At 39.1% G+C, this 21,688-nt stretch overlaps 1 protein-coding gene across 2 annotated transcripts in view; it reads right to left on the bottom strand.

Annotated features, from left to right (window-relative positions):
- Positions 1-21,688, bottom strand: part of LOC111155376 (aspartyl/asparaginyl beta-hydroxylase-like) — a 58,038-nt gene that overhangs the window by 17,148 nt on the left and 19,202 nt on the right. The window contains exons 2-4 of one of the 2 annotated variants that reach the window (XM_022515524.1): positions 4,156-4,305; positions 2,657-2,701; positions 499-567 (exon numbers count right to left, since the gene is read on the bottom strand). In XM_022515524.1, the coding sequence (XP_022371232.1) occupies positions 499-567; positions 2,657-2,701; positions 4,156-4,305 (264 nt within the window). Of the gene's footprint in view, positions 1-498; positions 568-2,656; positions 2,702-4,155; positions 4,306-10,101; positions 10,112-21,688 lie in introns of those variants that run through there. The other variant, XM_022515525.1, reaches the window with a different exon arrangement.

Genomic DNA, 21,688 nt, shown 5'->3' with positions numbered 1-21,688 from the left:
ACTACTGGTTCATATTTTAATGTTACCTTTAAAACATGCAGGTGACATTTTAAAATGTTGGCTACTGTGATTTTATTTCAAAATGGATTTACGTAAGCCTTTAGAAACTTATAGTTTCAAATGGAAGTGAATTACGTCAACTGATGCTAAAGAGTAGCTATAATTACCATCTTTGAAAACAGGCTAGTACATTATCTATATGTTCAGATATTAAGTTCAGAATAGGAAGTACTTTAAATCTGAACACAGATATGAAATTAGGTTATTGAATATATATGTGCAAGAGGTCTATACTTATCCATTTATTATAAAAGTATGCTGAAATATAAGTCCATGGAAAAACAATTAAGCCATTTCAGTAAGAATGAAATACAGAATTGAAGTGGGAAAACATCATCCATAAAATGTGTGTGACTAGACATACATATTATCAAGGCAAAGATACTGTTTTGTTCCAGCATTTTACCACCACTAATAAAAAAGAAAACATCTACTTGCCTAGTAAAACTTTGGCATCTTCCACATCAAAATCCCCATCACCATCAGCATCATAGACTCCTAGTTTTCCTGCAAGAGGGAGGAAAAGATGGATGGGAAGAAAAGGGAAAACAAGTTTGATAAGGTATTACCCCTTAATGCAGTCCTGACCATCAACCATAAATATTACCAATCAATGCAATTCTTTGCTCTCTGAATCCTGAAAAGCAGTGCTAAGTGAAGATCTTACCTAAAAATGATAAGAGGATTCACTGACAGATTCAGGAAACGTTCGCCTTATAATCTAAGAACTATAACTGAGATAATATCTTCCTTAAAGTTTTAATAATCCCCTGATTTAATCGTTTCAGATGAATTTTTATTATGTTACCAAAAATAGTTGAGGTAAAAATTTCCACATATATAAGAAACATTCTTGATTTCTAACAGTTACATTAAAATGTAATGCTTCTACAGTAATGAAAGTTCCTCACCACCATCAATATTCAAAATAAAAAGAACATCCACCAAGCCTCAAATAAAGACTAAATATAAACAAATAACATCAAGTATTAAAAATATGAGGGCAATTAATTTTATATTTTACAATAATAATTCATAACAGAAACATCACCAATCAACTTTAAAAAAAAAGACTTCTGGAAATATAGTTAATAAGACTGGCTTCCTGAAATGACAAAAAAAAATAATCTTAGTTATCCCACTTAAAACTTAACTAGTGGGGGGCGCCTGGGTGGCTCAGTGGGTTAAGCCGCTGCCTTCGGCTCAGGTCATGATCTCAGGGTCCTGGGATCGAGTCCCGCATCGGGTTCTCTGCTCGGCAGAGATCCTGCTTCCCTCTCTCTCTCTCCGCCTGCCTCTCCATCTACTTGTGATCTCTCTCTGTCAAATAAATAAATAAAATCTTTAAAAAATTAAAAAAAAAAAAAAAAAAAAAAAAAACTTAACTAGTGGGGCACCTGGGTGGCTCAGTCATTAAGCATCTGCCTTTGGCTCAGGTCCTGATCCCAGCGCCCTGGGATCAAGTCCCATTCTTGGCAGGAAGCCTGCTTCTCTCTCTCCCACTCCCCTGCTTGTGTTCCCTTTCTCTGTCTCTCTGTCAAATAAATAAATAAAATCTTTAAGAAATAAAAAACTTTTTAAAAAGCCTTTAAAAAAACAAAACAACAAACAAACAAAAAACCTTAACTAGCACTGGCCATCTACTACCAAGAAAAACACAGAAAGCTTAAAACAGATTACTTGAGAAGACAGTACTCCCAGAGCCTTTCCTCTTCAAGCAGAGTAAAATGTTATCTTAAGGTTTTATCATCTAGGAGCACTGCCACGTTTAGCACTCCAAACATAAGTCAAACACATTCAATTCCTTAAAAAACATTCTAAAATCAACATCATTTAGAACCAGCACTGGACAGCGGCTGTGAGGAGACATCACATACAGCAGTGTTTTTAACAGCATCCACAGATAGAGCCATTAGTACTAAAAAACCAATCTGCAGCACTGTTCCCAACTCTTTAATAAGATGTAAGTTAAAACACTGCAGGAGAGCAGGCAGAACTTGTGGAGTAGAGTGGCTATGCATAATCTTTACCCTCCCAGAGCCCTCGTTCTACTTAGGAAAACAGTTAACTAGCAAAGTAGAGGTCCGGTATAAAACACACACACATACACATTAAAAATAAAAATAAAGGGGTGCCTGGGTGGCTTAGTGGGTTAAAGCCTCCACCTTCAGCTCAGATCATGATCCCAGGGTCCTAGGATCAAGTCCCACATCAGGCTCCCTGCTGCCTGCCTCTCTGCCTACTTGTGATCTCTGTCTCTCAAATAAATAAATAAAATCTTAAAAAATAAAAAAATAAAAAATAAAAATAAAAATAATTACAATAACAATAACAGAGAGATAAGGAAGTTATCATTTCTGTGGCTAAGAAAATATAAATAAGAAGGGCTGATCAGCAAGTGGAGGCGATCTATAGCAGAGAGCTCAAGTAACATTAAAAAGATAGAAAATACCATACTTTCTGACAAACTCAAAGGGGGACATTGGTCCTATACCACCTATTTTCTCAGATGCAGGGAATAACTAAATTAGTAGAATAAGGGTGAGATTTTAGAGACCAAAACAAGTAGACTTAAAATGTATCTCTAATAGCCTACCTTGAAGTACCTCCGATAAGTTATAACGGAAGTCCTTTGCTTTGGCTGCATGCATGTAAAAACACGAAAATTGTTAACTTGCCCTTAAAAGTACAAACACTTTAAATCTCTTCATTTGTCTAATAGACGTTCCCTAGCAACACAGCACTGTGTAAGTCAACAAAAGCACAGATTTCTACTTAGAAGTTTGTCTCCGAACTAAAATTCTTCCTTTATTACTCTATCATCTATCCAGAAGCACTCCCGTTTAAGAAAAATGAAAAATTTCAACAAACGGCAGATTATCCATCAGCATGTTTTGTCTCCCCCCACCGAAAGATGGCTATAACCTAACATCTAGAGCAGAAGTGCAGGGTCTTTATGGAAGGCGGGGTGGTTTTCGATGCGACATGGTACATCTAGAGGAGCGTGCATTTTTTTTCAGTGACAGGGCCCATACTTTTCACTGGATCATTGGAGGAAGACCATATATTCACAATAGCCAAAAAGTAGAAAGAACCCAAAGGTCCACCACTGATGAATGGATAAGCAAAATGTGGTATATATCCATTCAATGGAATATTATTCAGCTGTAAAATGCAGTAAGTACTGAACCCTGAAAACAGTATGCTAAATGCAAAAAGGCAGACACAAAAGGACCCATATTGTATGATTCTATTTATAGGAAATGTCAAGAGTAAGAAAATTATAGACATAGAAAGTGTATTAGTGTCTGCCAGGAAAGGGGAAGATGGGGTGATGGAAATATTCTGAATTAGATCATGAGGAATATATTAAAAAGAATAAACTGTACATTTTCACGTATTACGAATGTTGATTTTTACGTTATGTAAATTTTATCTCAACTTTAAAAAAAGACTGTGACTTCGAAGTATGACTCCAAAAATGGTAAAGAATCATTAATGTAAAAAGTCATGAAAAACTACAGTGATTATGGGGAGAGAAAAGGAAAAATAGAAGAAAGGAAGACAACTATCAGAAAAAAACATGGCAACCTCCCCAACAGCATACAGAAAGCACCTACACACGCACGTGCGCACACACACTCACTCACACACACACACACACACACACACACTGATTCATTCCAACAAAGACAAAGGGGTGTGCTTCTAAATGCTCTCTAAGGTACGGTCTTGCAAATTGGGTCCTGACATAAGGTCAGTGGCTCATAATGTTTAAAATTCATAACATAATACAATGGAACAGAAATTATGCAGTATTGCATTTCCTAAGAGTTAAGCACTATTTGATAAAACTTTTCTTTGCGATATACATACATAAATACTCATTTTTTATTTTTACTACACATTATGTTCAAAGAAGATGAAAAGCCACTACTCCCAGGGAACCCCGGTAACATCCCCTTTTGTTCCTGCACTGTTGAGAACTGAAAGGCTACAGAACTTACCCCCAAAATAATAATAAATTTTTAAGATTACTAAAGGATGTCTTTCATGCTTACAAACTCAAATAAGAAACAATACTAAAATCCTTACCTAAAACTTCCTCATAATCAACAAGATCAAACCAGACGACAGCTACTGAAGTCCAGACGCCCAGCAATGCAATGACCATAAACCACGTGAAAAATGAACTTCCAGAAAGTCCTCCTTTCCTCCCGTTTCTGTGTCCTCCATGTTTTGTCTCTGTTTAAAAATAAAACAAACAATGTCATCATAGAAGAAGGCATTTTACTGAACACCTCTTTTTGCTGAATTATTTCTCCAGTAATTTGAAAGTACTTACAATGGTAAATCATTCCAAAAACAGCTTTCACTCAAATTCTCAAAACATGTTTCATAAAATAAAGATTTTTTCCCAAGATTTATTTATTTATTTATTTATTTGAAAGAGACAGACACACAGACAGGACACAAGCAGGGGGAAAGGCAGAGGGAGAGGGAGAAGCAGACTCCCCACTGAGCTGGGAGCCGGATGTGGGGCTGGATTCCAGGACCTGGAGATCATGATATGAGCTGAATGTGGACATCCCACCATCAGAGCCACCCAGGTGCCCCTAAAATAAAGATTTTGAAAAAGAAGCGATTCTACTTAGACTCAACACCACACATATAAAACTCTGACTCAGAAGTAATGAAAAAAAATAAATAAACCACTCATTGGCAAATGATTTTTTTTTTAAATAAAGGTTGACATAATATGTATATTATATGTAATATGTATATCTTTCTTCTAACTTCTTTACATATAACCTCCTCCAAAGTTCAGCGCATATCAACTTCATGAAGTCACAAAGAAATGTGGCCACGTCCTTTTCTCTGACCCATTTAGTTTCTGGAGAACCTTAAAAAAGCATGTTGAGGGCCACAGAAAATATCTCCCCCAAAAATGGCTCCATATTCTTAGCCAGAGAGAGAGAGAAGGAAGGAAGGAGACTATTTATAGTAAAGAGATCAGGGAAGAAGAGAAGCAAAATAGTCCGTAAGTCCTCCTCCTTTACAAGACCCACTGGGACCTAAGGAAGCAGGAAAAGGCTCATCATTCACCATCCGTCTCAATGCAGGAAACAGCTTTGTATACTGTGGTCCACTGAGTATCATTTATCACATTTGCTATTCTTCTGGAAATAGGCTTCTTACAGCCAAAAGTAAACAAAAATAATGAAAGTCAAGTGAAACTGACAGAAAACGATCCACGCCGTCCTTAAAAGAAAGGACCACTGCATCCAAATTTCTCTTGAAAGGGAACATAATGTTATTCGAAGGATATATCATATTCCCAAATGCACTTTGAGAAAAAGAAAAGTTAACAAGGAGGTGGTAGAGCAGGACACTGTCTTCTCTTTGTTGAGCACGTGCCCGCATAGTTAAAAGTGCTCCCACGTGCGTGGCGGTGCGTGACCCTCACAAGGGGCTGGTCAGTGTATCTCAAGAGTGCATTTCTGGATGTCTGTACAGAATAACTCTTTATCCAGTGCAACTGTCCCTCACACTGCAGGCCAGCTGGCCTCCCTGGCTTCCTTAGGTCTGGAAGGTAAGTAGCTCCCCGATGATGACAAACAAAAATACTCCGAAACTCATCCCAGTGTCTCCTACAAGGGTGGTGCCTAGTTCAGAACCATTGAGGGTAAGGACAAGAATCATCATCCATGTTTTATAGAAAAAAGATTACGTGGTTTACTCAAGTCCCAGGCACAAGCTGGGCAGGACTAGGAATTAACCCTGACTTTCCTGGTCCCGAGTTCCCTGACCCACGTGAGTGGGCCAAGTTACATGACTTTGAGAAAGCTCACTAGCTCTAATCCAGAACCTGCTTTCTCACCCCTAAATCCAGCTCTCATTACAGAATACTGATAGTAGTATCCAGTGGCTCAAAGCAACTATACTGCCAAATCTTCAGGAAGAAAAAATGAAATGAAATTCTTCTTATTAAAAAGATACGTAGTTTTTTAAACAAATCACTAGTTCAGCTTTTCAAAAGAGGTCATAAAAAACTAAATCAGTCTGAGAACGAGTCGATGTGTGCGTATACACACTCAAATACTACATTTACCTAGATATCTATATTTAAGTCTATAAAAATGTGACTAAGACAAATTTCATTCTTAACGAAAAAGTCAATTTCTCTTTCTAATGTTCTTTAAATATTAACAGATATCAGAAAGGGCCAGATTTATAGTCATAGGGTGAATTCACAAAAGAATACTTAACCAAATAACATATGACCATCTAATCTGTTTCTAGTAAGATCTATTATTAGCAGTCTCCTAAAAGCTGGCTACACAAAATCATAACGTTTACATTAAAAAAATTCTTACTGGGCATAGATTATAACGTCGCATATTAAATCCACTTAAAACAGGCTTCACTGTTTCAGTATCTGAACACAGCCAAGGGAGGGGGAGATTGGGTGAAAACTTTGGCAATGTCAATGGGGGAAAATAATGATTTCCAATCCTCCTATGTGTCTTGAGCATAAAAACTATAAGAACAATATAGAGCATCACTAAAATTTTAAAAAATAAAAGAAAAAAGTGGGGACAGGGCAGCACCACAGATTCACTAGCAATGTTACGGGTTTAATTTGTTAAAACGCTGACGCATAGGAGGTATTTTTCAATGCTGTATTAAAAAAAATCCTTATTTCTGGGGTGCCTGGGTGGCTCAGTCGGTTAAGCAACCAACTCCTGCTTTCGGCTCAGGTCATCATCTCAGGATCGTGAGATAGAGGCCCAGGGCAGGCTCCACACTCAGCACAGAGTCTGCTTGAAATTCTTTCCCTCTCCCCCTGCCCTCCCCACTCGTGCTTGCTCCTTGCCTCTATCAAATACATTTTAAAAAAAAAACCCTATTTTTATATAGCATATAAATATATGCATACATACCTGTTTACATAGAATACTAATTACAATAAGAAAATGCCTTCTGGAATATCTATTTACCTCCAAATATGGATTGATAATTTAAAATGAGCTTGTAATGAAATAGCTAATGAAATAATTATCTGAATTCAAAGTTCAAGTCTATCTCCATTTCTCTTTCTTAAAGCAGAAATGGAAGAGGAAAATTTCTACAATTCTCAAAAGGAAAGACTCATTTATCCAAATTAATTCAGCAAATACTCATCTAAGTTATGGACCTGCAATACCAAATACCAAAAATTTTTTTTTAAGTTACATAAATGCATGCACCACAGCAGAGACCAGGAATGGGGGGAAGGGGAGCAAAACACAGTAAAGAATATACTTTTGCCTAGAATCGACTTACATTTGTTTTAGACACGATTCTAACAACTCTGATCTAGTATACTAACATACAGCACAAAACTAAAGAATATACCTTAAAGACAACCTCACCTATAGGAGTTCAAGCAACAAAGTGCTGCTGGAAGGAAGGCCTGTGGGAGGTATGAAAACCAGCAGCAAGAGCAAAAAATTTGAAAAATTAAATGGCAGGGGGTGACTATGATTGATGCTTGTAGGCAAACCTCGAACTGTCCTTAAAATAATCTTGGGGCACCTGGGTGGCTCAGTTGTTAAGCATCTGACTTTGGCTCAGATCATGATCCTAGGGTCCTGGAATCGAGCCCCATGTCCACCTCCCTGCTCAGCAGGAAGCCTGCTTCTCCTTCTCCCACTCCCTCTGCTTGTGTTCTCTCTCCTGCTATTTCTCTCAGTCAAATAAATAAAATCTTTAAAGAAAAAAAAAGTAAAAGATAATAATCTTAAATTGCCCTTAAAGTAATCTTAAGTACAAGGGAATGATGACCTTCAGATTGAGTCGGTCATTAAAATATTATTTTAAACTGTTTAAGAATGCAAAAAAGGTATAATAAATCTTAGAAATATTTTTCATTTACAGTACTGTTTACCAAACAAATTTATCACTGTAAAAGATGAATGTCAACAAAAGGGTAAATAGCTAGAATATGAAAATATTAGCAATACTGTATCTATCCTTTCTAATGCCAAATAAATTGTCACTCTAGTATTATTAATCTTATTGCTGTTAATATTTACTAATTCCACAAAGGAACAAACAGTAAATTATAGAAAGGATTCTTTCCCAAGACATCTCTGTTAGGGGAACTTTTTATTTTGACACCAAATAATACTCCTGTGATGTGTCACTTTGTAAATATGGCATACCTAGTCCCAAGGGGCAGATTATTTCCTGTCCAATTAACTGAAAAAAGCATAATAAGATAAACATTTCAAAAGAGTTTGAAACACCCTAAGCAAACCTTAAATCCGCACTTTGTTCCAAAGGTATTCTGGAGCAATGTCTAGCAGTTAACCCTATTTCCTAAGATCAGAATAAATCTAAGAGTCTTCATTTCATTTTCTGACTCATTATTTGACCCATAGTCCTAGGGATTAGTCAAGAAGATGTTTTAAACAGGGTTAAGAATATGGCAAGAACTACATGATTCATTTTTCTCCATGTTGACCCAGCAGAAGTAATGACCTCCAAATCAGAAAACTGTTGTTACATACTACCCAACACAGAAAATTACCACAGTGAGCAATGAAATGTGTCTCTCTACAAAATGTAGGCTAGGGACAATAGGTCCTTTTATTTATTTGGTTGAGGAAAAAGAAAAGAGAAGATACAACCCAGCACCTGAATAGGAGGCAGTCACTTACTTAACTGGGTTACAAAAAACTAAATTACAAATCAACCATGTCTGAGTTCTGCTGGTAAGTTTGTATTTATACATAAACCCCACACTTTTAAAATTTTAACAAAAAAAAAAGCACAAAAACTGTCAAGCAACTCATCAAACTGATTATTTTTTTCATGTTCAAAATGTCAGCATTTGGGAGTCAAGAACTGTTAACAGTACGTACCGCCTATCTTACCTCACTCACTACACAGATTATATAATCCTCAGAAAAGGGGAGAAATGTCTTATAAAAGAACTCAAGATACATACCTCAAATTCTTCATCATGGCGACATGAGGTACTTTATCAGAATAGTCAAGTGACCCATTCTAACCATTTACTCACACCGATGTTCAGAGTAGGAATACTCATATTCTCTATACTAATAATAGACTCCTTCCACTGGCCACTTAGGCAGCTGAGAGTTGGAAGCTGTCTGAATAACGTCTTTTTTTTTCCTTAAATAAAATTTCAACATAATGAGCAAGATGGGAAGGCTATAGAAACCTGGGGTCTTGAGATGGTGTTTTGCTTGTGAACATATACGCCACAGCAGAACTATGGTAGTTTTTAACCAACCTAGTAGGGTTATCTAATGTGACAAATAAAAACAGAAATAAAAAGCCCAAAACAAATTGAAAAACAAAGCAAAACCATAATGAGCTAATGTAGCTTACTTTCAATTAAGTGGAAAGAGATTCTCACCCTACAAAGTAAGGGAAAAAAAACAAAAAAACAAAAATGTAAATTCGAAACATTGTTAAAGAACATTTGTAGTTAATAATCCCATTTTAAAAACAAAAACAAAATAAAATTCTATTGTCTTTACTTCCCATATAACGCCCCCTTCCAAAAATTTGGTCAGTTTCCACATATGGTAAAGTCTGAGTCAAGCTTTCCTTAAACCAATTAAATGTGCTTGCTAATATAGGCTGAGACTCACACAGGCCTTAAATTTCCTATAATCTGAGATCTGAATACACACCATTCTTTAAGTTCACTGTAATTATAAAACCAGGGAAGGCCATTCATACATTTTTCTGAAGTTTGTAAACTGCGGTCTCTGATAGTACAATATACGAATAGATATTTTAAGACACCAAAACATATTCAGATTAAAGACAGATTACTCCATGAAAAATTTAGCTACCATAAGAAGTTGATGTCTCCAGTAGTTTAAAATAGAAAATGCAGAAGATGTGGTCGAAGCACTTAGCCAAAAATATTTTTAAGAGTGCGCAACTGAAAATAAAGCTAAAATTTGCCAGCTAGATCCTAAACCAGTTTTAACCCAAACAATAAAAATGCAGCTTTACCTTCAGCCATTTTGCTTGCTTTAATCCATGAATAATACAGATGGAAGACAAAAACCAGAGCGCTATCAGCAGGCTGAACACCCTTCCCTACTAGAGCTTGAGCCTGGCCAACTGCTCCACAGGCAAGGCCTCTAGAACTGAAATTGGACCTGACTGCAAACTCTGCTCACCAGTTATTTTTAGAGGCCTCTTTCTCATGGCCAAATACTGCTAATCACTCAGGCTGAAATGCTGCTAACAATGCAATAGCCTTTCTCTCCCACTTATGGGATTCCTCTTGGTTGGTCCTGTCTTCCAACTCCCAAACCCTCAAAAAAAAAAAAAAAAAAAAAAAAGCATTTTGGAGAAAAGGAAATGGAACAAATTGTGCTGCCAGTTTTGTTTTCTTGGGATCGGTCTTCAATGGTTTCAGCCCAACGACCAAATCATTCAAAACTGAAACAAGTCTTGCTGTAACATGTGGCTCCATGCCCAGGACCAGCTTGATCTAGCCCTTCAGAACCTAATCAAATGCTTACATGAAAAAGACCATGACTTAGTTTGTGTGAGTGAAACAGAACACTAAATAGTAATAAATTAATTAATGCTTTTAGAATTCTGATATGCAGACATTACCATCCCAAGTCTAATTCCTCCATATTTAAAAAAAAAAAAAAAAGAAATTTCACTAGAGAAGGAGGGAGAGGGAACTGAGAATGAAAGCATGCAGGGAGGGAAGGGAGGAGAGGAAAGGGAGGCTGGGAGAGCAAGAGGGGACAGGGAAAGAAGAAATCCTTTAGCATGACGGCAGTGATCTAGGAAACAGGACCTCAAGAGAAGGTATTGGAAAGAGAGTGTGCAACTACATTCTGATTTTTTCCACTTCTCTCCACTCCCAACTCCAAATCATCCCTTCTGTGAAATAAAACCAGCCCAATGCTACCACCATTTATCCACTGATTTAAGATTAGCAGTTCACAGAATTCATCAGAGCTCTGATTAGTGTATATAATTAATTCAGCACAAATAGTATCCAGAGCAAGGCAGCAGGCTTCCAAAATTATTTATTATGAGTGTTTAATATTTTCGGTCAAATTGAATGCTTCACCTGCAAATTAAACATTTAAATGGTCTGAAGAGGAGTCAGCAACATATGGTCCCAATATTTGACTAGAAACAGAGCAAACAAGGCATCAGGGCCAACTAAACAAAACTGACAAGTGTCTTGGGTGTCCTCTGACCAAGAGCCATTTCCAGTTTCCCTTTCCTTTCCTCAAAGACCTGTCCTGCTGAAGTTAGGGCTTGCTAAAACTTACATGATAGTGACTCACTTGTTGACAGGGATTTAAGATGACTGCCATCATGCAAAATTTAGTATTTTTGGAGGCTTTCCTTTGTTTTATTGTTTTCAGAGAGAGGGTGAGTGACAAGAGACCTGTCCCGGGGCCACAAGAAACCAAGCCCCTATACTCACACAGGGGAGGGGCATAGCCTGTTTCAGACTTAAGGAACCCGATTCGATTCCTGGCTTCTTCACTAACTTCGATTTGGGGAAGACATTAAATTTGGGGGCCTCAACTTCCTTGTCTTTAAAATGTGTCCTGGCATAAATCAGGCATGCGAAATCAATGTTTGTTGAACTCATCCAGGCAACGCATGACCAATGAACCAATCATTGGTTCGAACCAATGGTGCGAACCAAACAGGACGCACACACAAGCCTCCATGACTGCCCAAGCTGCTGGGGTTCCTTCCCTCCCATCCTTCCCTCCTTTGGCCAGTGCCAAGCCAGCTGCATCCCAATTACAGGTCTGTGGCCAACGTTGAACTGAGACAGGAGTCACACCTACTAAATCCGCATATACACCTCATCCCTGAAGCCTTTTAACACAGCTCCAGTGATACCCCCTCGACAAATCACACACATTTACACAACCTTCTCCTTCACATTTTACAAGTTTTGCAGTTTTTTCATAAAATGTTTTCCCTCCTTAGTGTCACAATAATGGCATACCTGTGTATTCTAGATAGCGTGATTAGGATAAATCTGAAATAACATTCAATCAATCACATTCCTTGAAGAAAAAGAAATTTTGAATTGTAACTACCACTTACAAGAATAACAACTTATTGGGGTGCCTGGGTGGCTCAGTGGGTTAAAGCCTCTGCCTTCGGCTCAGGTCATGATCCCAGGGTCCCAGGATCGAGCCCGTATCGGGCTCTCTGCTCAGTGGGGAGCCTGCTTCCTCCTCTCTCTCTCTCTGCCTGCCTGACTACTTGTGATCTCTCTCTCTGTCAAATAAATAAATAAAATCTAAAGAATAACAACTTATTTTTATGACAGGAAATGTTTATGAAAAGTTTAAAAATAAATACATGTGCATACAGTGAATCGTGTGTTTCAAACCCTAGCAATGACAAAGTTATAAATGAACCAGTTCTTGTAATCACTGCTGGGGCTAATAGCAAGTTCGTAGGTCCAGGCAAAGACCAAACATCTAGCATGTGCTCTGAAACTATTATTATCAGCCTGATGCCACTGGAGGCCAGAAAAGCCAAGTCTCATGTCCACTAAGTCCAATCTCTATCTGCTTCCAAAACATACTAGGGGAAACTCATCAGACAGCTCACGGGTCACACTGACTACTTCCCTCCCCGCACCCAAGCAAGCTATCACTGGCACCAATGGTTCTCACCAGCACACTGGAGTCACCTGGAGGGCTTGTCACAACACAGAGTGTGGGCCCACCCCCAGAGCTTCTGAGTCAGTAGGGCCTGAGAATGTGCATATCTAACAGGTTCCCAGCCAGGTGATCGGGTGCAACCCTAATTCTCAAGGTCTGGAAGAGGAGGAAAAGAGTTCTTGCTTTTACCAATTTCTAGACCATCACTTCCTTACCACCTGAAAAAGAAAACAACAACAAAACCCTGCTCGTCTGTGGCCCATGCCATCCAACTCTACTACCCTCCCCCTCCCTTGTCACAGTCATGGACAACCTCCAGTGCCCTTGCCCCTCACTGCCGTCTTCACCTCCATAATCCATACAACACCACATGACGTCAGTATCTATCTGTGTGGCAAATATGACATGTTCTCTTTCGTTCCTTCATCTCCAGTGATCCTGTTCGCCTCCATCCTCTACCCACCATTCATTCTTATATCCCTACTGTGGATCTTCTTATAAACCCACCTTAATTCACCTTCCTAATCATATCTTCATCCTTGGTGAAATATCTCTAGCTTTCCTGGTACAATCATCCTCATAGATCCTGCAACCCGGCTAAGAAAGCTCTGTTTGCATGACCCCATCATGAAAACTGCAGGATACTGTAAGATACCAAAAATATATTTCTTAAATACACATACACACACATACCCCCTTCATGTATGTATAGTCTCCAAAGCAAATGTGAGCAACTTTTACCACTTGAAACCTGATATTAAATAGCCAGTATTACAGACATAACAAAAGGCAACTCAGCAGACAGTGAGTAAAAATCTCCTTAAACACAGTGCCCCCCCTCAGTGCTGGAAGATTTAGGTTGTGCCAAATGTGTGATACATAGGATAAAAACACCCATCCGGATCATAACCCTCCCACTTGTCCAGCTGGTTTACTCAACAGCTTCTTCTTGGATCCTGTAGTTTTCTTGTTTCTGCCTTCTTCTGAACCTCTCCTTGCCTCCTGCCTTTACATCTTTCCATATCCATCTTAAGAGTCCACAGTTCATCAGTGAAATCACTCCCTGACTCGCTAAACCCCTTGTCCCTCTATCCCTTCAGGGCACGCATCTGCCATATCTCCCTGGATGAACTCCATTATTCTCCCTCCCTATGACTAGAAGGGCAGCGAGGCGCACACCCAAGGAATTTCCACAGACACAGTGGAGCCAACCCCAATCAGCTGTCAGGGCTGTGTGTCAATCCTGCCCAGGCTCTAGAACACTCACTCTCCTGCTCTCCACGAGGGCTATCTCCAACATCTCAGCCCCTAGTCTATTTTCTCATACTCAGAAAATGCCAGCGCCTCTTACATCACAGAGAACAGAAGCCTCAGCAGGAAACTCTCCACCGCACTGCCAACCATCTCTAACCTCCATTCACCACCTCTATTCTCTGCTTTCCTCCCAAGCCCTTGGCTCCCTCACTCTGCTCATCTTTTCACTCTCTTGTACCCGCAGCCACTCAAGCCCAGAGCCTGCCCCTGCTCTCTCTCCTCCCCGTCACAGAGGACATTCTCAACAGAGCTGTTACTTCCCTGCTTTCACTGTCTGGTGGCCCATGATCCGAACTAGCTTCTGCACAGTACAGTTGCTCTGACGTCATGCCTATGACTTCCAGGTCACCGAACCCCATGGAACGTTCTCAGTTCTCATCTTACTTGCCCTCTCAGAAGACTTCTCCCTCCTTAAACATTCTCCTTCCTTGACTTTCATTGCTTCAGAATCATCTGGTATATCTTCTACCTTTCTGGCCTAATTCTCAATGTCCTTTGCTAGTTCAGTATCCTCTAGTTGACTTTTCAATGCAGAAATTCTGTATGCCTTGGTCCTATGCCATCTCCTTAGCTGACTTTGAGCCACCCTCCATATGGCTTAAATTCTCTCCTCAAAGGAGAATATCTGCCCACTCAATATCCCATCTGAATACTTAACAGAAACCCCAAACTCTGCATATACACAACTGAACCCACGATCTTTCCCCTCTCCTTTCTAGCTGTCCAGATCTCAGAAGCACTTCCATCAAACCAGCTGCTTAAACCAAAAACCTGGGATTCATCCCTGACTTCATTCTCTTCCTCTTTTCCCAAACACCCAACTATGAGTCTGACGCACAGACACTGACACAAATGGGTTACAACTATGCCAGAGTACAAATTCCCCTCAGCCCCTGGGTCATCCTTGTCTATTTACCACAGTATGATACTTTTTAAAAAACCATCTATACGTGCCATGACATAAAAAATGGGAAACTGTGTCTCAAATCACCCATCTTTCTGCCTCTCTACTGAGGTTGCCTAAATTCTCACTACCATCATCTCCTAGGCTACCGCAATACTTTAACATACCTTTATTGTTCCATTCAGCAGCCACAATACTTTTTCTTTTTTTAAGGATGTATTTATTAATTTGAGAGAGACAGAGAGCGCGCATGTGAGTATGCACAGGGTGGGGGTGCAGAGGGACAGAGAGAATCTCAACCAGACTGCCCTCTGAGCACGGAGTCTGACACAGATCTCCATCCCACGAGCCTGAGATCATGACCTGAGCTGAAATCAAGAGTCGGATGCTTAACCAACTGAGCCACCCAGGCACGCCCACGATATTTTTCTTTTCCAATCCAATTATATCATTACCCTCTAAAAACCCCTGAATGGCTTCACACTATTCTCGGGATAAAATAAAAACTTTTGATGTGGTCTACAAGCCCACAGCCTTGAATAGGCCCCAGCCTACCACTCTGGCTTTCATTTTGTGTCATTTCCTGTAGCTGTGTAAGTTCCAGATACAAAAACCAAAAACAAACAAAAAAAAACTCACCCCACTCTGGTCCTGTCACAGGGTCTCTGCATAGGCTATGCTCTCTTCCTGAACATCAACACTGGTGGACCACCATATATTTTTCCCCAGCCTAACTACCTCCTGCTTGTTCTGCTTAAATCCCGCCTCTTCAAGGAAGCCTTCCCAAAATACTGTGACAGCATTTTCTTTTTCTGTTGTTTCTCTCTTTTATTATTATTATTTTTTCATTATGATAAGTATATTCTTTAATCCCCATTTCCTATTTCCCCCATCCCTCACCCACCTCTCCTCTGGCAACTATCAGTTTATTCTCTATAATTAAGAGTGTTTCTTGGTTTGCCACTCTCTCTTTTCCTTGGCTCGTTTGTTTTGTTTCTTAAATTCCACATATGAGTGAAATCACATGGTATTTGTCTTTCTCTGACTGGCTTATTTCACTTAGCATTATACCCTTTAGCTCTATCCATGTTATTGCAAATGGCAAGATTTCATTTTCTGTTATGGCTAGATAATATTCCATTATATACATATACCACATCTTCTTTATCCATTCATCTATCATTGGACACTTGGGCTGCTTCCATAGTTTGGCTATGCTAAATCATGCTGCAATAAGCATTGGGGTACATATATCCGTCTGAATTAGTACTTTGAGAGTAAATATCTAGTAATGTGATTACTGGATCATAGGGTAATTCTATTTTTAATTTTTTGAGAAACCTCCATACTATCTTCCAGAGTGGCTGCAGCAGTTTGCATTCCCACACAGTGCAAGAGGGTTCCTTTTTCTCCACATCCTCACCACCATTTGTTGCTTGTTGTGTTTTTGATTTTAGGCATTCTCACAGGTGTGAGGTGAGATCTCACTGTAGTTTTGATTTGCAGTTCCCTGATGATGAGTCATGTTGACCATCTTTTCATGTGTCTGTTGGCCATTTGTACGTCTTCTCCGGAGAAGTGTCTGTTCAGGTGTTCTGCCCACTTTTTATTAATTGGAATATTTGTTTTTTGGGTGTTGAGTGGAATCAATTCTTTATAGATCTTGGATACTTACCCTTTATCGGCTATGTCACTGGCAAATACCTTCCCCCATTCACAGACTGCCTTTCCATTCTTTTGATTGTTTCATTGTGCAGCAACTTTTTCTTTTGATGTAGTCTTAAAGTTTATTTTTACTTTTATTTCTCTTTCCTCAGGAGACATATCTAGAAAAATGTTGCTATGGCCAAAATCAGAGAAATTACTGCCTGTTCTCTCTCCAAGGATTTTCATGGTTTCAGGTCTCACATTCAGGTCAGGTCCTTAATCCATTTTGAGTTTATTCTTGTGTATGGTGAAAGAAAGTGGTCCAGTTTCCCCAACACCATTTGTTGAAGAGAATACCCTTTTCCTATTGTATATTGATTCCTGTGAGAACACTTTCTAATACGCTCTCATGGTAGTATGTACTTCTTCCTAAAGTTACTTCATTGGTATTTAGTTCTTAAATCTCTTTCTTCCTCCAGAATGCAAGTTTCATAAAGCCAAGGATCTGCCTTGTTGATTACTGTACATTTGCCTTATACCTTGTAAGAACTCCATAAACATTTGTTAAATGCATAAACTCCTTCTCAAATTCTTGATTATTATATGAGTAATCAAACCTCTTTCTGCTAACATGAGAAATAAGGGTGCAAAGTTTAGTCCAACAAATGCCACGTCACTTCAATTTTCCTCCATCTCCATGAGTTATGTTAAAATTAACTCACAATAGGAAAAGACTTACAAATAGTTAAGAGAAATATTAAAAAAGAAGCTCAGTGTTCACCAAACACTGGTCATGAACTCAAACTGGTCTGTGAGCAAGTTTTCATTGCTTTGTGTCAGAAAAATTCCTCACTGATCCATCTTCAGTGACTGTCACCTATGTTGACATAAGAAGGCCCAAGTTGGAAGGACACCGCAGCCCCATGCACCTGGCCCCACGGTCCGATGCCTCACACTGCTCTCCTGACTAACCCCATACAGAAAAGACATGAGTGACTAAGAGAGTGACAAGGGGTATTACAATTTAGTAAAACAAAACTGAGAAAGTCATTTACATTTTCACCAGTATAAAGGAAACTGAAATATTAGCCGCACCTATCTATAACAGCCTCCCTTTATTTTTTGGAACATTTACTACTCTTTGGAACCCCAGGTTGAGGAACCACTGTTCCAGGTACACCTGTGTTTGTGTTCTGGATTCAGTTGTTCTCTTCAGCAGTGATGAACACAGGTCCATCAACCACCTTATGGATCTGTGATTTACCAAAGATCCATTAGTGAAATGCTAAAATCATGATATAAATGGTAGTGAACTCCAAAAACTCATTCCTCCCACCACGTCCAACAGGTTAGTGCTTTCCACTTAATTAGTTCTCCCTACGGAGGACTCGAGAAAGAGAAAACACTTGAGGGAAAAAGCACTCCTTGGCTAATCAGTCATCTGTATGTGGGTAAGAGTTATTAGTGGTGGTCAGTTACTATGAAGTTCAAAATCAGACAGTCTGCTGCTGAACTGGAAGTAGCAGAAGGTATAAAGAAAACTGAGTTGAGGTGAGTTCACTACCTCAGAAACTCTGAGGTAGTGAAAAGTTGTTCAAGCAAACAAACAAAAAGTTCTTTTTCCAAAACTAAAAAGAGTAACATGAAAAAAAAGCCTAGGCCCACTCATTTAACTCCAGTAGTGAGGCAATGAGACCAGGTCACAAAGCCAACAGGTATGACCACAACTGATTTGCAGCTGTGTCCCCAAAGGCTTTTTGACCTTAAACACTTTAGAAAGCAAAAGATCCAAAGGTGTCCTTCCTCACCAGTTTCCACTTCTAGGACAAAAGAATTCAACATTTATGATAAAGTGTCCTATAGATGCAAATGGGAAGAAAGGGAAGGGGTATATGAAAGCCCTAGCACAAAATACAGTAGATTCATGTGTAAACTGCAAAACATACAGATTTTAGAGTCAAATTATTAGAAAATTATAGGCCAAAAAACTAGAAGAGGCAAGGAGGGCACTGCCCCAAAGCAGACCACATAAAGAGAGGCCCTCTTGCCTTACTGCTAATAAATAGACAAGAAACTCCGCTTTGGAAGTGAGATCTGATATAAACCAAACAGACTAGAACGGGCAGAGTTGACTGGCATATTAAGGAATCGGCCCCAAAGACAGTTAAGAGCCTCTGCCACCCACAGACTAATCTAGCCCAGCTAAGCACAAGGACTGGAAGAAAATGACACTGTCTATCATCACCCTGTCAGAAAAAGACTGCTAAATGAAACAGCTACAAAACGTGGATGCACGTATTAGGGCAGCCCACGAACACCTGCTACTATTTGACCATTCTGCGCCCCCCAAATGGCTATTTTATATGCTTCAAAAAAAAAAAAAACAAAAAACATATGAGTCATTTCCCAATGTTCTATTATGGAAATTTTCAAGCACACAAGAAAGCTGAGAGAATTTTACCAAGCATACCCATATACTGTGACTTGGCTTCTACCACGAACATTTTGTTACAACGCTTACGGCGTGTCCATTCATCCCCCCACACCCATCAACTAGCCTACGTTATCTGTATAATAAAGCTCAAAATGAACTGCAGACATTGGCTCACTTCCCCTAAGTGCTTCAGCTTCTATATCATAAACTGCAGTTTAATATTTCTTTATCGTTTTTAATGTGCAATTTACATGAAACGAAATGCTCTAATTTAAGTGTACATTCCGAGTTTTCACAAAAATACACAGTGTACCCCAAATCCCTGTCAAAACACAGAACATTAACACCACCCCTAAGTTCTCTCATAGCCCTTTCCAGTCACCTTCCCCCCCAACCCCAACCCCAGAGGCAGCCTCTTTGTTTTCCTTTCTTTTTTTTCACTGTAGGTGAAAAAATTCTTGAAATTTCTTAAAATGGCATGGCACCATATGTCCCTGTTTGTGTAAGGCTTCCCTCCCTTCACTTTATATTCCTGAGAGCCAAGTACGTTCTGTGTAGTAGCAGTTTATTCTCTTCTGTGGCTGGGTAGCATTCCTTTGTGTATCAGGCTGTTCTGCTACTGGCAGAAATCTGGACGGTTCCCCATTTTGGACTATTACAAACAAAGCTGTTAGGAATATTCCTATACAAGACCATTGGCTGCACATTAGAAATACACGCCTGCATTTCTCTTGGGTTAAATTACTAGAAATTGCGGGATCACAGCCCGCGTGTACATTCAGCATTATGCCAGATCTTTCCCCAAAGTGGTTCTACCATTTTATATATGTACCGAGAAGATATGAGAGTTCTTTTGTTCTAGGATTTTGCCAAAACACTCGGTGTTGTCAGTCTTCTTAATATTGGCCATTCTGGTGAGTATGTAGTTGTATCTTGCTGTGGTTTAATTGGCATTCTCCTAAGGACCAACGTTTGAGCATTTTCTTGATGTACTTATTGGCCATTTATCCTCTCTTGGGAACTGTCTGTTCAAATCTTTTGCCTATTTTTTTATTGCCTTTTCAAATTGAATTGTAGGAGTTCCTTGTATTTCCTAGATACCTTCCCTTTAATAGATCTATGTGTTACAAAATTTTCTGCCAGGCTATGACTTTCCTATTCATTTTCTTAAAGCATCATTTGATGGGTTAAAGTTTTTAATTTTGATGATATCAAAATTTTATTTTTACTTACAACCAAACTAGAAAATCTAACTTAACTTTAACAGGGCTCCATGCTTCATATTCTGAAATGGGACATCTATTCCAGCTTGTGGACCTGTGACAATCACTGACAGAAGCCCTGTCACTAGCTCAAACACTGTGCCAGCGAGAAGGAAGGTCACAGAGTCAAAGACCAGGTCAAAGACATGATGTCAACTAAATGTCGCTTAAGGGTAGGTATCACAGCAAGTAAAAGCAAGAGAGATTTTGATAATTTTAAGGAATGTCTCCATTAGCTATGATGAGTCACAAAAAAATTCTAAGCTAGTTCTTCTCCCCTCAAATTCAACTGGATGGGATCAATCTAATTCCTCTGCTACCTGACAGCCCTGCCAACTCTTGAACCCCTTAACTTTTTCAAAAACTAGTTTACTAGTGTATTTGTTTGTTTCCCCCAACTTTTCATGACCCACAAATTTAAATTACCAGACCACTGAAGAAATCGAAAAATTTCTCTTTAATCTTCACATTGAATACATGGTAAAATCTTTAGAAAATCACAAAAGGCAACACGTTTTACAGAGAAGGCATATAGTTTACCTCTGAGCCTTGCGGGGGCGGAATATAATTTAATGGAACAAATCTTCACATAAAATAGACATCAAGAATTCAAAGGTAGGCTGGAGGGTCAGTTTAAAGTCATTATTGGAATAAATTAGGAAAATTTGAATATGGACTTTAGGTTAGGTAACAGTACTAAAGCGGTGTTAAATTTCTCAAGTGTGATAATTTCATTGTGATTATGTTGGAGCATATCCTCATCCTTAGGAAAAAAGTTGAAGGATGTTAGTACAACTTAAAGTATTATGGGGTAAAGTATTATGATTTAACTTTCAAATGTTCAGCAGCAAAATGAATAAAATGATGTGTTTTTCTAGAGGGACAAATAGAGAACACAAAGGCATCCAAATATTAACAACTGATGAATCTAAATGAGCTTTTCTTCTAACTGTCTTGAAGGTTTGAATATTTTCATATTAAAAAATTAGGAAAAGACAGATTTCCAGGCCCAATATAGTCCTAAAGAACCATATGCTCCTGGGGCGCCTGGGTGGCTCAGTGGGTTAAAGCCTCTGCCTTTGGCTCAGGTCATGATCCCAGGGTCCTGGGATCAAGCCCCGCATCAGGCTCTCTGCTCAGTGGGCAATCTGCTTCCCCCTCTCTCTCTATCTGCCTCTCTGCCTACTTGTGATCTCTGCCTGTCAAATAAATAAATAAAATCTTAAAAAAAAAAAGAATCAAATGCTCCAGAGGGTTAGGGCTAGGAATCCGAAATGTCAAGAGCTCCAAGGTTAAGTCATGACTAGATTCTGGGTAAGTAAATAAAAGCAAGTAAACAAACAAAGGCTTCAAGTTTTAAAGG

This window comes from Enhydra lutris, unplaced genomic scaffold (genome assembly GCF_002288905.1).
Source record: "Enhydra lutris kenyoni isolate GAN:26980312 unplaced genomic scaffold, ASM228890v2 scaffoldscaffold41, whole genome shotgun sequence".
In the NCBI taxonomy this organism is placed as follows: Eukaryota; Metazoa; Chordata; class Mammalia; order Carnivora; family Mustelidae; genus Enhydra; species Enhydra lutris.
This window is presented reverse-complemented; position numbering and strand designations above follow the sequence as displayed.